General features: G+C 41.2%; 1 protein-coding gene across 1 annotated transcript; it reads left to right on the top strand.

The window, feature by feature from the left end:
• The first annotated feature begins 2,780 nt into the window (after nt 1-2,780).
• Nucleotides 2,781-14,523, top strand: LOC135478191 (piggyBac transposable element-derived protein 2-like). Its single transcript, XM_064758462.1, has 4 exons — nt 2,781-2,789; nt 3,767-3,947; nt 10,556-10,633; nt 12,722-14,523. Exons 1-4 carry the CDS (start codon nt 2,781-2,783, stop codon nt 14,521-14,523), a joined length of 2,070 nt encoding a protein of 689 aa, XP_064614532.1.
• The last annotated feature ends 1,246 nt before the right edge of the window (nt 14,524-15,769 follow it).

Raw genomic sequence — 15,769 nt, 5'->3', positions numbered from 1 at the left:
TCAGTGACAGATGACACTATGGTCCCAGAGGCGAGGAAAGAAGCAAGAAACACAATAGCCGTGCCCGCTCTATGATTCGAGCCGGAAGAGGAAAAGACTTTCCCTTTCACAGCTGTTTCAAACCGGGTTACGTCATTGATGTCAGTAAAGTGCGTCTCATGTAGAGAAGCAACATCTGCTTTTAATGACCTGAAGGTATGGCCAAGGGAAAATTGCTTCCAGTCCGAAAGCAAACCCTGACAATTTAGTGAGACAACATTCAGAGCCATTATGGATCTATTTAAGTTTTGTTTTTCTCGACTTCTTGTACAGGGCAGCCTTGCGTGCAGCAAAGTCCTCCTGGGACAGGTAAATCACTTTCCTCTATTTCCTGACTTTCTCAATTTTTGAGTCGCGGCGCATGGTCCGATAATGGACTCCTAAAGAAGTGGAGACAGGGACTAAAACCTCGCCTTGATCGTTAGCGTATGCCGGCATTGACTCGTCTAGATCTTCTCCCGGAACGGAATCCTCCATTTCCGACGTCGTGTCGTCCATGGGGATAACCGATCCAGAGGCTTCAATGCCGCTAACTTGGTCTTTTGAGGTGTCTACAAAAATGGCCTCTGAAGCGGTGCTCCATAAGGACTCATTTACATCTTGTTTTGCAATTGGCTGGGAAAAGGTAAATGACTGACTCCACAAGTCTTGTGAAGAGTCTTGCTCGGGAGACTGACCGGTCGAGCTGTACGGAACCAACGGTTCAGTGAAACTCAACGATACTTCCTCCTGTTTGACCTGGCTAGAAACTGATGAAATACCATCATCTGCATTTTTGTCCACATCATTTTCCTCCTCTTTACCCCCTTCATTCCTACCACCCTCCAGCCCATCCTTACCATTATCCATAGCATCTTTATCATTCTCGTCCTCTGCCTCATTCACCTCATTTTTATCATCATTACCCACTACATCATTGCTACTCTCCTGTCCACCATCCGTATCCCCATTCACCATCATCCTCAGCCTCATTACTATCATCCGTGTCATCATCACTGTCATCCCTTCCGTCATTATCTCCCTGCTCATTGTCATGATCATTATTCATATCCTCGTCGTGCTTATTACCACTATCATCCATCGCAACTGCGATGTCATCTTCATCTCCACTACTTGTGCCATTGTCGCTACTCTCAGTGTCCAGATCTTGAGGACAATTCTTTTGAAAATGACCTTCTTGCTTGCAAATCAAACATTTGTTTCTCAGTGGGCAGTCATTTTTGAGGTGGTCTGTCGCCTGGCACAGGTGACAAGCTCGCACCTGCCCTCTGTACCAGACTGGTAACCGAAAAGATGCTCCCACCCATATGGCTTCAGGAATGGTGGACGAAATGTTGCTCATCCATATTCTCCTAACCCCATTTTGCAAGGTTCTGTCGAACAGATAGCATTCTCGTTCGACAGAGTGCACCGTTCCAAACTGTTTGAGAGCAGCCCCTATCCGTTCATCCGGAATCTCATAGAGGCTCTTCACCTTAACCAAAGTTCTGGATTGCTCAACTTCATAAACCGGACAGTTAACTCCATCAAGCACCATTTTGGCGACAGTGACATTCCACAGATCCCCATTAACGTGGACCAAACCGCTCAACACTTTGGGTCCGCTGCCGATGCGTTCCTGCAATCCATGATCAACGTCAATCGCTTTTACAATTCCTTTAATACGCAATTTAAGGCTAACAGGCCTTTTAATCCGGAAAGCCATTCTGGTGGTAAAAAAAAAAAAAAAACCCTCGCCCAAAGGCGCTACCCGGCTGACACGTCCAACTGTGTTGACGGCCAGTCAGGTACTGCACTGCGTGCTCAACCCCTTCACTGATCAACTGTCAAGTGACAGTGGCCAATGAACTTCGTGCAAGAGTGCACGAATTTGCTGCCTGTTATTGACAAAAGCCTTTGTGTGCCCTGCTAGCCCGGGATGAATGGCGCTCGACCGGGCAAGTTGACCTTGTTCACTGTCCTATGCTGTAACCTGTATAGGCCTCCAACACAGGCCACGACAACTGGTGCCGGAGCCAAGCCGCGCGGGCTGGCCCACCGGCCACGCTGGCCAAACACCAAAACGTCAAAAAACTAGTCAAAAATATGGAATTTCTGACTACAAACTATATCAATCGATAGCTCGTGACAAGAGAAATCTGTAAGTATCAGAAACACACAAGAAATCACTGGAAATCCAGAGAAATGAAGCCTGACAGATGGAGCGATCTGACAACACGTCCGACCTCCAAAGCTCTATCTATCTATCGTTTGATTGCTGTGGCTAGGGTTCGGTCGGTGACGGCATTAGAATGAATGAATGAATGAATGATTATGGCTTAACGCCACATCGGCAATATTTCAGCCATATCGTGGCGAGAACAAGGTGAAAAACGCGAGAAGGTTAAGGTTTTCGATATGTCAATATGAACATCAAAAGTAAAACAAAAAGTACAGACATGATTAAAATCGTATAAAAGAAAAATAAGAGTTAAAACTCGAAAACCAGGGTTATAGTACATGTAAAAATCTATTTGTATATAACTGTTTATCTATAGATATTTATGACAATTAAAATTTATATTTTATGATATAGGCCAATGGCCTTCAAATAATTTATAACAACATCTTCATGTCTTTCAGTCCGTTCTGTTTTTTGTAAAAACTGAAATCTTCCAATTTTTCGTCAGCCAAAAGGAAGACCAAGAAAGACAAGAACAAGAACACAAGGAGACTCTCATGATGCTGTTGGTCATCAGAAGATGGAGCGGGTTAGTAAAAATAATTAGTTTATGAGGTTAATTACCATATATTATCACTAATTTAAAATTGTGAAACTTAACAATATCCACTTATTAGAACCTGTTTTTGTTTTAAACAGACATCCTTCATTTCTACCTTTACTCCCCTTCCTCCCGACCTCACCCCTTTTCTCATCCTTTCTCCTGACCTTACCATTTGCCCTTTCCCATCTTCTGATCTCACCCCCCTCCCCTTCCCTGAAGTTAACCATGCCCAAATCCTTTCTCCTGACCTCACACTTTGCTCCGTCCTCCTGACCATATCCCTCACCCAATTCCTTCTCCTGACCTCACCGCTCACCCAATCCCTTCTTCTGACCTCACCAATTCCCATGTCTCTTCTCCTGAACGCACCATTTCCCCCTTCCCTTTTTCTGAGCTGAGCCCTTCTTCTGACACCTCTCCCTCAAACCCTTTTCCCGACCTCGCCCCTTCCCACGTTCCTATTCCTGACTTCACCCTTTCCCTCTACCCTTCTCCTGTCCCTTCTCCGGATCTCATCCATTCTCCTGATATCACCCCATCCCACGTCCCTGGTGTTTTAAAATTTTTCTATGGCTTCATTCCATACAAAATAACTCACATTTTCTTTGTGTGCGAAATGTTCTTGGAATATTGGGCCCTCGATAGCCAAGTGGTCTAAGGCCTTTGTAGCCTTACAGCAGTGAGGTCAGAGCTGGATTCCGACTTGGGTCTTTCTCTCCCCGGTTTTGTTGGACAACCTTGCCAGAGTAGCTGCCTATGGAGAGCCGGTTTTCAGCGGGACTTTGTCAGGTCCTCTCCCACCGTAATACACTGGCACCGTCGTCATATGACTAAAATAATGTAAAGTATAGCTTTAAAACAACCCTTAATAGAGCATTCATCAATTCTTACATGGTGTTTACTTTGTTTTACTACTTATTATATAATGTGTCGTACTAACCGTTATGTTTTATTTTCAACAGGACCAGCTTAAGGTTGAAGTAGCCAACTGCACACAGTTCATTAAGGCAGGAAAACTTTTGTTCGGCTGGTCTTCGATTGAGGAAGAGTGGTTGGGAAAATCTCGAACGGGGAGTAGGCCCAATACGTTTGCGCCCACCAAGGAACGAGTGGAAGACAACGAAAAACTTGCAGTTACAGATGGTAATGTTATCATGTACCATATATAACTGAGTGCAACATCAGAGTTGTCGAAATGTTCTGTCGAAGTGTTCTATCTCTTTTCAGTTATTACTTTTCACCAGGTTTGAAAGAGTATCCTATAGTAAATTTAAAAAGGTGGGGAAACATTACTGTGTTAACAGATGCATCTCATCAAATTCAAATCACCTGTATTTTCTCACTGTTAAAACTTATAGATATTTAGTGAGGCTTAACATTTTGCCTTTAATTTTCTTTCAGAAATTCTACAAGTTCAACGGCATAACACAATCATTAATTAATGGAAAGTTAGGAAAAATTAATAAGCCAAGACGCACATGTAAAATAAAATCTTTGCTCTGCTCACGCCAACAATGCTGTCAAACAAATCATATATAGAGTTGACTCAGTAGAATCTTTGCCGAACATCACAGTCAACCAGGACATGTTTGATGCCGTATTCAGCATCACATCCAACACAATCGGGAGCACTGCTCCCATCTAAGATGAAACTGTATCTTAGATGAGAATGCCCAAAACGACACCTAGTTAAAACTACTTAGTCTCTACGAGATATTTGGTAAGTATGGGCATTGTAGCCAATGGCAGGATGAATAGCATGCAGTTTATTATGGATCTGCAAGACCCATTCACCCTGCCAAAAGCGACGAATATATTTAAGAATATTGGGCTTCACGTCAGTATAAGGGATTTTAACTTTTGATATGGATTTATTTAGGGCAGCCTTTGCCTCCGTGTCTACGACTGTGTTTCCATGGATAGCAGTATGACTTGGTATCCAGCAAAATATGATATCTTTACCTCTCTTAATTTGTTTTCTATGTATGGCTAATATTTCGAGGATCAACGGATTTTTAAATTTATAACTCTGAATTGCCTAAAGGCAAGAAAGCGAGTCGCTGCATATCACTGCCCTCTGGGCATGCCCAGAAGAAACATATGATAAGGCCAGGAGTATAGCCCTGGCCTCTGCAGAAAAGATTGACGAAGAGGATGGAAGACGAAGAGGATGGAAGACGAAGAGAAGCAACTCGCTGTTCTAAAACAGTTCCAGCTGCAATTCTGTCCATATCTTTTGACCCATCAGTATATATAAATTTATAAACCGAATATTCAGCCTTAATTTCAGCAAAACCTTGCTGAATTATAAGAGAATTTGTATTGGATTTACTATATTTACGTAGATCAAATATCAGTTTAGGTTGTGGAAAAAGCCATGGAGGCGACCCCTGAAAAGAAACCGGAGCTATGTCCCCAGGTTTAATGTTGACTTCCACAGTATGGTCCTTAACACGAACACCGAACGAAGGGATCTTGTTAGGACATTTAGTATATTTGTCTACATATAATGGATTGAAAACACAGTCGTAGGCAGGGTTTGTTGGATGAGTTTAAAGCTTAGTAGCATATTGAAGGCTCAGTTTTATACGTCGGTGATATAAAGAAGGCTCATCAGCCTCCACGTATAAACTTTCTACTGGTGAGATTCTAAAAGCACCAACACTGAGCCTCAAACCTTGGTGATGAACAGGATCCAACATTTTAATGTACGACTTCCTAGCGGAAACGTAAATGATGGATCCATAGTCCCATTTAGGCCTCACCAGAGAGCGATACAATATAAGTAAAACTGATCGGTTAGCACCCCAATCGGTGCTAGACACGACCTTAATTATATGGAGAGCCTTTGTACATATAGCTTTAAGCATTTTAATATGAGGTATAAAAGATAGCTTACTATCAAATATTATACCTAAAAATTTTGTTTCTCCAACAATTTTAATCTGTTTACCACACAAATTAGGCTCAGGGTCAAGATGAAGTTTCCGTTTACTACAAAAATGCATACCGACGGTTTTAGACGTTGAAAATCTAAAACCGTTTTCAGTTGCCCATTTCTCGATCTTATTGAGACAAAGCTGCAACTGACGTTCGATATTATTCATATTCTTAGCTCGGTATCATATAAGGAAATATCCACGTATAAAGAACCCTGTGTGCCACATGTCAATGTTTTTGCTAGACTATTTATTTTTATGCTAAACAGAGTTGGTGATAGAATGCTGCTCTGGGGTACACCCATTTCCTGCTCATAAGAGTCAGAAAGAGTGGACCCAACCCGTACCTTAAACTGACGATCAGATAAAAATTGTGATATAAATATAGGTAAACGACCTTTAAGACCCATATTCGCGAGGTCTTTTAAAATACCATATTTCCATGTGGTGTCGCAGGCCTTTTCAAGGTCAAAAAATATGGACACCACATGTTCGTTATTGATGAAGCCATCTCGAATAAAGGTTTCGAATCGAACAAGGTGATCCATGGTAGATCTACCTTGGCAAAAACCACATTGAATATCAGAAAGTAATTTGTTGATTTCAAGAAACCAAACAAGTCTATCATTAATCATCCGTTCCATAGTCTTACAGACACAGCTGGTAAGAGCTATGGGACGGTAATTATTTGGATCAGTATGATCCTTACCCGGTTTGGGAACCGGGATAATACACGCCTCCCTCCATGAGGCTGGAAAATTACCAGTTATCCAAATATCATTAAGCAAGTCCAAGACAGTTTCCAGTGGCTCAGGTGGTAAATGATTCAGAAACTTGTAGTATACTTTATCAGGACCACAAGCAGTATCGTGGGCCTTTTATAATGCAGTCTTAAGTTCTTCGATATTAAAACAGCCATTATAATCTTCCAAATTCTTAGAAGAAAAGGGCAATTTAATTTTCTCCGTCTGGTTTTTAATATGTTGGAATTCTTTAGTAAAGTTCTCAGAAGAAGATTTCGTTATAATTGTTTCGGCTAATTTATTGGCTATATCAGATGGAGAGGTTAATATCTTATCGCCATCTTTTAAATGCTGAACTTTTGCTTTATTATTTTTGCCCTTAAGTTTCTGAACCATGTTCCAGACCTACGCATATGTGTTTTTGACGTAATGCCCGAAACAAAGTTCTGCCAACAAGATCGTTTCTATCATTCGGACATATATTAAAATTTCGCTCGGCCTTGTTGCGGTCTTTAATGGCTTTGCGACAGTCCTTATCATACCAGGGTTTACTTTTGGATTTGTCGAGGTCTTAGGAATAGTTCTATCGGCAGTTCGTAAAACAAGATCATTAAATGTTAACATAGGATCATCTGCTGCATTGAGAGTCTCTGGAGTGATATCAGCCTCACAGAACATCTCAAATGCGATCCAATCTCCTTAATCGAATTTCCACCTAGCTACACGTTCTAAAGAATTAGAAGTGATATGTTCTAGGATTATAGGGAAATGGTCACTACCACAAAGATCGTCATGCACCTTCCAAGAAAAATCCGGGAGAAGTGATGGATCTGTGATGGTGAGGTCGACAGCAGAATAAGCGCCATTACCCGGATGTAAATAGGTATTACAAGCATCATTGAAATAACACAGTTCCTCCTTAGATGAGAAATCGTGCACTATCTTGCCCTTATCATTTTTGTTATTACTGCCCAATAGGGGGTTATGGGAATTAAAATCTCCCATTAGTATAAAAGGTTTTGGCAACTGTTCTATTAAATTATGTAACTGCAGAGCTGACAGAGAAATGTTCGGGGGAATATACACTGAACATAATGTGATTGTTTCAGGCAATGAAACACGGACGGCCACAGCCTGAAGCTCTGTATCCAGAGGAACAGGGCTGTGAATAATATTGTTCTTGATGAAGATGGAAGAGCCGCCTGCAACTCGCTCTTATTCATTTGAATAAGTAATGAATAATTTTTAAGAGTTATTTTATATTTGTCAGATGTCTTTAGGTAAGTTTCCTGAAGACAAAGGGCTATAGGATTTAATGATTGAACAAGCTGTGTTATTTCAATAAAATTGACCTTAAGGCCTCGACAATTCCACTGTATAATTTTGTCGTATATCGCCATTACGGAGGGAGACGTAATCTATGATTTGAGGAGATTTTTCTATGTGTTTGGATCGAGGACAACCCTTCCTTGGAGACCGGCTGGAAGATCTCCCTGATGCGGGTGATGTATCCATCACATTCGCATCTGATGTTGAAGGCCCAACGTCCTCCAACGGTCCAAACTTATTACAAGTTTGGTCAGGGTCCCTAGTGGCCTTAAAGGGACGCTCTGTTGGGCCACTGGGTTTATTAGGTTTATTGTTATCATTTTGAGGTTTATTTTCAGACATATTTTTGTTTATAGCTTGACTAGGTTTAGGGATATTGGGTTGGTCAGTATTATTGGCTGGTTTTATCTGTTGTATTGAGGTAGTCTGGGTCCAGGACGTATTAAAGCAGGTCGAACAGCAGGTTTAACAGAAATAGAACATGGTTTCTGGTTTCCAATGGGCCAAGTCATTGATGTTTGAGTAGCAACAGATGCTATTCGCTTGACTGCATAGGCAAATGAAGTCTGCAGTGAAATATTAGAAGGCGAGACCAATTTCCGGGCCCCCTGATATGATATATTGTTTTTAGTCTTTAACAGTGATTATTTGTTTTTCTTTTACGAAAAGTGGGCAGCTGCTCAGGGAATTATGAGGTGAGGTATACACAGGTATATCAGTTATTTTGTTTAAAGCTAATAAATTTATGGACTGTTGTTTCCTGAAACATTCAATTAGAATGTCTCCGGATCGTAATTTTTGGACGTTTTTTAATGTACCTCCTGAACCCTGCAAGTCCCTTTTCAGTACAAATGGATGAATTCTGGAGGCCGGCTTCTGTTCACTCTTTGTTGAGAGAAATATATAGGGCGCCCAGCTGTCCTGTCCGTTATCAACTGAATCCGATAAAACCTCTAATTTCCTCTTTTTGTCAGCGCTTGAAATCGGCTGAGAGGAAGACCTGGTATTTAGATTAGAAACATTCGAATTTAGGTTTAAAGATGACATGGCAATATGTGTATATAATTTACCCCATGTTCCCCACCCACCACGGAGTGCCAACAAGGGCGGTGCCTGAACCTGGGAATAGCCAGCATGAAAGACACCAAGGACTCTGTATGAGGTACACTCAAACCGACTGATTTATACCAAAGGTTAAATTCAATCTACTTGATTGACCCATGAGCCACCACCTCAAAGCGTAGTCCCGTAAACAAAGTTTCAGAAATAACATTTTCTCTAAGGAGTGGTGTTATGGAGAAATTCTGGGACAAAAGTTTCAGAAATAACATTTTCTCTAAGGAGTGGTGTTATGGAGAAATTCTGGGACAAAAGTTTCAGAAATAACATTTTCTCTAAGGAGTGGTGTTATGGAGAAATTCTGGGACAAAAGTTTCAGAAATAACATTTATTCTTTACTGAGTGGTGTTATGGAGAAATTCTGGGAGAACGCAGAGGCAAGACGTGACCAAGCCGATTGATCGGACAGGGCCCATCCGACCCCCCGTCTCTCTCCAAGTAAGCGCCAAAGTGACGTGTTGGGCGCAAGGATCTCGGAAGACCAACACGCCCTCAGTCACCAGGATCCCGTCCTCGGAGATTACGGGTCGCAACCCACGGCAAACAGGTAACTTTCCGGTTGCCTCTCACACAACCGAGAAGATGTGAGCCTATTATATTCACCGGGCTCACACAGGAGAACTCTAGGTTAATCGTCTTTTACGACAAGCTTGCCTAGAGGGCTGAGGTCCTATTCTTATCACACCGGAAACCCCACATGGCTAAAAATATATAAAGTCCTGGGAAAGGAAGAAAGAAAGGAAAAAAAGTCTTTTATGAGGTGATGTGTCGACCCTAGACGAGGGCTTCACCACGTAGTCAAATGGTACAAACCGTTCGGCTTTTACAGGGAGGTGACTAGGGTGCGAGTTCTGAACATGGACCATTGCCAAGACTTTCATACTGGCGATTCATTTATCACAGTCACTACGAGACATGTCTTACCCTAAAAAAATATTTGACACACACACACATCATTCATTGTTGGAGTTCACAGGTAATAAAAAATGTTTTAAGGTTGAATTTCCTCGGTCTTTGTGTTGGTTATTTCTCAACTGTACCTCGGGTTAGTTGAGCTAGGGGTTATTGATTCACCGTAAGTGATATCTATATATATATTTTGATTGATGGCGACATGGTTCGGCCTGTGACGGGACTAAAATGACGGTGTCTTCTTTGTGTCCTTCTAGTTTATGTACAGCAAGCTCAGGTGTGAAGGACCCGTTACTGGAGATGCTTGCCAAAAAATTTGCAAGTGACGGGGTTTTCTGTTGCCCGTCGTGTAAATCGTGCATTGAAGTTATGAAAGTTCTTTGTTTTTATTATTGTAAGTGTGATAATCTTGATCCGACATTTTTGGAGTAGGTTTTTTCAATTCATGTTAAAGGCTTTTTTTAAGCGATAATGTGCTTATTTCATGAATTGGTGTTCGTACTCAAGAATACTTATAAGACGATGGGAGCAAGGAAAGTATGTAAAACTTGGGAGGGGAGGGGTACTGCGGACCCATTCAGGAGATATATCAGATTATGATTTATTTGATTGGTGTTTTGATTTTATTACGCCGTACCTAAAAAGAAGTGAAGATCTACGACAAGCTCGACCAGCTGCTGTTGGACATCTGTCTTTGTTTTACCACCAGGATACATTGAAGAGGGGATTGCTAGGAAGAGCAGCTGCAGCTTTGGAGTGAAAAAATTCATACTCACTAGGACTGGAGGTACTAGGTGGATGTCACACACACAGAGCAATAAAAAATCTCTTTTCTCGTTTCCCTGCAATTGTCCAACATCTGCTTGAGGTTGGTATACTACCACACATGTACGTGGACATGACACTCCATGCGTTATATCATGGATACCCTTTCCTATAGACAAAAACAATCAAACAAACAAAAAAAAACACGTCAAAATTGATGTTTTATGAGTGCATTGGTTTAGGGGTTCAATCCTCTGGGAAGTTTTAGAATTTGGCCACTTTCTGCTTGATGCTGTTGTTGTCCTGAGAGGTCTTTCAGCCAAATTTCAGATGAGAAGCAAGACAGTTGGTAAAGTACCTCATCTGGTTGATGACACCATCTCTGCCTTGAATAAAATTCATACCAGGAACTTTAATATATTTAGCCTACATAACATGTTTTGTAAAACGTCTCCCTAAAATGTTCTACTTCCTTTTTCAGTGCTATATTTCGGCAGTTTATGCCCAAAAGTAATTCCTGTGCCCCTAAATTGTAGTATTCTCTTTGTCAACCCTACAATGCTGAATTTTAAGCCTAAAAATAATTCCAGTTTACTGTCATTTGTTATTCAGCCTATCCTGTAAGGAGAAATAATCTGAACAGCATTACCAAAAAATCCAAAGCAAATAAATACATATTTGTGCACTACACAGATCAGGTCTGAACCACAGGAGATTTCTACAAACTGCAAGCAAATTTTATGACCTAGATTTAAATGGCAATTCATCAAGTTCTGATGAAATGAAAGAGTGTGTCATTCTTTTGGTCAAGTGCATATAAGATAGATTCGGATTAGATCAGGCTGAGGAAAAGCTTAAGGCGGGGACGTCTTTCTTGGACTTCAATTCCTGGTTAGCTGAAATTACTAGGCTACAGTTTAGTTTCTGTAGGTAATAGTTCAAAAAGTAAAAGTTTCTGTCACTGTTTTCTGAAACATTTGTGATCATAAATTGTCCGCTCATGAAAGTTGTAAAATCAGTATTTTTTCATCAATACCCCTTGTATTGTCCCGTCTAGTACTATTTGTCAAGTCATTTGGAGGTACAAATTGAATTATATACTAAATATAGCGTCATGTCCGACATTCGCATACCATTCATAATCCGTAAAGGGTGTTTCAAGTCGATAATCGCAAGATCCATTTCCAAAACAACGTTTAACACTAGCTCCCGAAGACAAAGGTATGTAAAAGAAATTATACAAACAGGAAATAAAGCCAGTAACACACAAGAGAGAAGCGGTCATCAGTTTTCAATGATGCCGGGCAGACAGCGGATATTCCAGGCATGAATTCCATATCAAAGTTCAAAATCGTTATCCATGAATGAGTTCCAGGTCATACAACAGTTACACAAGGTATCTCACGTCCGCTTTGATTGCAACTGTTCATAAAGGCATCATGCAGATGTAATGAGCATGGTTGCCATTACGGCCTCCAGCCCCAGGTTAACCCTCTAGTGCCCGTCGTATCATATATGATACGCCCAGATAAGAAGCCCATAAGGGGAGGTAACCATGAACAATTTTATAAAATCATAACATGGCTAAGTTGCTTCCCTTACAATGACTTATGGGGGCGCTGTGTGACAACAAATGTTAGATGTTTTGATTGGCTGACAACTTCCTTTCCATTTCCTGTCGTCTGCTCAAGTTGGCTTCGTTACCACGTGGTGTCAAATCCATCATCATCCAGTCAAGGTATGCATACTATTTTATAATTTCAGTTTTATCTGTTAAAATACAGCCCATTGTGCTAGTAAATACCTGTTTTAGAGAAAATTAGTGAAGAGTGTATTTATAAGAGGTGATTGAATTTGAGTGTATCATATATGATACGCTGGCGGATTGCCCAGTTTTGATGTATCATATGTGATACACTGGGCATTAAGTAAGTCTAGCATAAAAACTTGTCAAAATTTATCAAAATTGTTGATGACATACCGCATGGATATAAAGCATCTTTTAACTTCATCGGTCAGATATAACTAACATTTAACTTGATTTGGAGCATGATTATCAGCGTATGGAATTTCTGATGAATCTAACAATTTTGTTTGTGTTTATCTGCAGAGATAGAAATGGCGAGTAATATTGATGTAGATGACATTCTTGACGCTGTTGACATAGATGACAGTGAATATGATACATCTGATGATGAATACACTCCTAACTCTTCTGAAGAGAGTGAAATAGAAGATGAACCAGCTGCCAGGAGGGCCAAACCACCAAAGGCAAAGAAAAGACGATCTTGCCCAGCTGATACGGATGATGACATTCCATTAGCTGTCTTACGTGACCGGATTCGCGAGTCCCGTGAAGAAGACTTTGACTCCGAAATGTTGTCCGAAATGCTAGATTCACCGATGTGGGCTGAGCTTCCACTGGGGCCAACTGATACTGCCTTCAAAGGACCAATCGAGCAGCTGCTCACAGATGGTTTGCAATCCCCCTATGAATTTTTTCGGCTGCTGATTACTGACAACATGCTAGAACATGTGGAAAGGCAAACAAATCTCTATGCAATGTCTAAGAGTGGTATCGAACTGAAAACAACTGCAAAAGAAATCGAAGTGTTCATAGGACTATACTTGCGTATGGGCCTTATGAAAAGTCACTGCGTCAGGGCATATTGGTCATGGGAAACACGCTATCCACCTGTGGCAGAGGAGATGTCAAGAAATAGATTTGAACTGTTGGCAAGGCATATTCACTTTTGTGAGAACACATCACTCACAGATGAGCAGAAAGCAGCTGATCGCGTATGGAAGGTACGGCCTTGGTTGGGCATGTTACGCACAAATCTTGAGAAAATTATTCCATTGCAAGACCAGAGCGTTGATGAAATAATGGTTGCCTTCAAAGGTAGATCTGGACTAAAACAATACATCCGTAACAAGCCCAGAAAATGGGGATTCAAGCTGTGGGCTCGTGCTGGGTCTGATGGAATACTCCATGATTTTGATGTCTACCAAGGGAAGAGGGATACAGATAACTCAAATAGAGTGGGTATGGGTGGGAATGTGGTGTTAGAGATGACACGAAAACTCCCTACAGATGCCAATTTCCGCATTTATGCTGATAACCTTTTCTCTGGACTGGCTCTGGTAAATGAACTCCGAGATAGGGGGATGTGGTATGTTGGTACAGTCCGTGAGAACAGACTGAAAGGCTGTAACTTGAAGTCAGAGAAACATCTGAAGAAAGAGAAACGGGGTGCTGTGGATAGTAAACTGGAGGTTAATTCCAACACTGTGGTAGTCCGTTGGATGGACAACAGAAAGGTAGACCTGATTTCGTCATTTGTAGGAGTGGAACCCATTACAACTGTGAACCGATATGATAAGAAACGGAAACAGTTTGTTGAAGTAGAGTGCCCCGCCATAGTGAAAATGTACAACAAAAACATGGGAGGGGTTGATCTCTTGGATTCTCTCACAGCCCTGTACAAATTTGGCATCAAGTCAAGGCGCTGGTATCTGTACATCTTCTACCACACGATAAACATGGCTGTCGTAAATTCATGGAACTGGTATCGTCGCCACTGCTCTCTTCTCGCGGAAAAGTCACTCCAGCTCTCTGATTTCCAATCCAATATTGCCAGTTGTCTTATCAATGTGAAGAAAGTTCCTGGAAGACCCGCGATGAATTCCCCTTTAACACCCAAACCTGCAGCCTCCAGTACAAATGAGCAGGTGCCATTCGCTGATGTTCGTCTGGACTCCGTCGGTCACCTGCCAGAGTGGACAACCAGAGGTCGATGCAAGGCCCCATCCTGCCAGAAACTCAGCTTTGTTGTCTGCACGAAGTGCAAAACCCATTTGTGTTTTAACAAAGACCGGAACTGTTTCAAAGATTTTCATTCCAACAAGTAACTGTCACCCCGCTGTATCATATATGATACACTTGTTTGAATGCTCACTGTATCAAATATGATACACAAAATATTTCCAAAGAAATCAATAAAAGAATATATCTGAAGGTATTTTTGTCTTCATTGTGTCTATTTGATCATGTTTTGAAGGTTTCAGAATTTTCCTTTAGAGGAAAATGGGTCTGGGCACTAGAGGGTTAAGCGGTTTTAGATCCAGTTCGAAAATGACGAGCGTTACAGACCCTTAGCGAACAGATTGTGATTCAAAACTAACGGACGATTACGGCTTTCTCGTTAATATGTAAGAATCTCTTCCTACAGGAGGCGCCATCTATGATGTCACACATGACATGCTAATCTGTATCAAAGCTGTCTACAGGCAACCAGCGCCATCTATGTTTCTAAATACCATGTATGCGATAGATATGTACATAGGGACAATAGCGCCGTCTATGTGGTTGGTCACATGAAGATCGCCAGTTTCTGAAACAAGAGGCGCCATCTATGATGCTTCACATGACATACAAGAGAGACGTTTACACGCGCCAACCAGCGCCATCTATGTTGTTAACTGCCATGTACGTGATAGATATGTACATAGGGATAACAGCGCCGTCTATGTGGTTGATCACCATGCAGATCGCCAGAGATTCTGAGCGCTCTTGTCCATACCTTCCAATGGGAGTGTTATACTCTTTGTAAAATTGTGAAACTCAGAATGAAGGGGTTTGGTGGATGGAGTATCCTCGACAAACTAGTTTTTGAACTAACAACTTGTGACGCAGATTAAAGTCATCACAATTTCCGCAACATCTGACAAATGCTACAAGGTGAGACATGTATACGCCATATACAGGACCCTTTCGTTTATTCCTGTCCAAATAAAGATAATTTACTATATCAAAATTGAAATTATCCCTTTTATCGTAAGGGCGGCATGAAAGGAGACCTTGTTCGTCTTTGTACAGATATAGATCCAAGGAACATGTACCATTAGGACTATCTGTGGTCGCCTTTAAATCCAATAAATTTCCTTCAACGCTTCAGCAATATGGGGATTATTTTTCGCCAATGCATCTTCAACATACCGCTTGGTAAATGAAAAGGATCGAGCTTTAAAGCTATTACTTTGAAGTAATTTCTGGATTTGAATGAATGAATGAATGATTATGGCTTAACGCCACATCGGCAATGTTTCAGCGATATGGTGCGAGAACACAGTGAAAACACGAGACAGTTAAGGTTTT

Source organism: Liolophura sinensis, chromosome 11, assembly GCF_032854445.1.
Source record: "Liolophura sinensis isolate JHLJ2023 chromosome 11, CUHK_Ljap_v2, whole genome shotgun sequence".
Classification (NCBI taxonomy): domain Eukaryota; kingdom Metazoa; phylum Mollusca; class Polyplacophora; order Chitonida; family Chitonidae; genus Liolophura; species Liolophura sinensis.
Note: the sequence above shows the minus strand (reverse complement) of the source record. Positions and strands in the feature narration are given on the sequence as shown.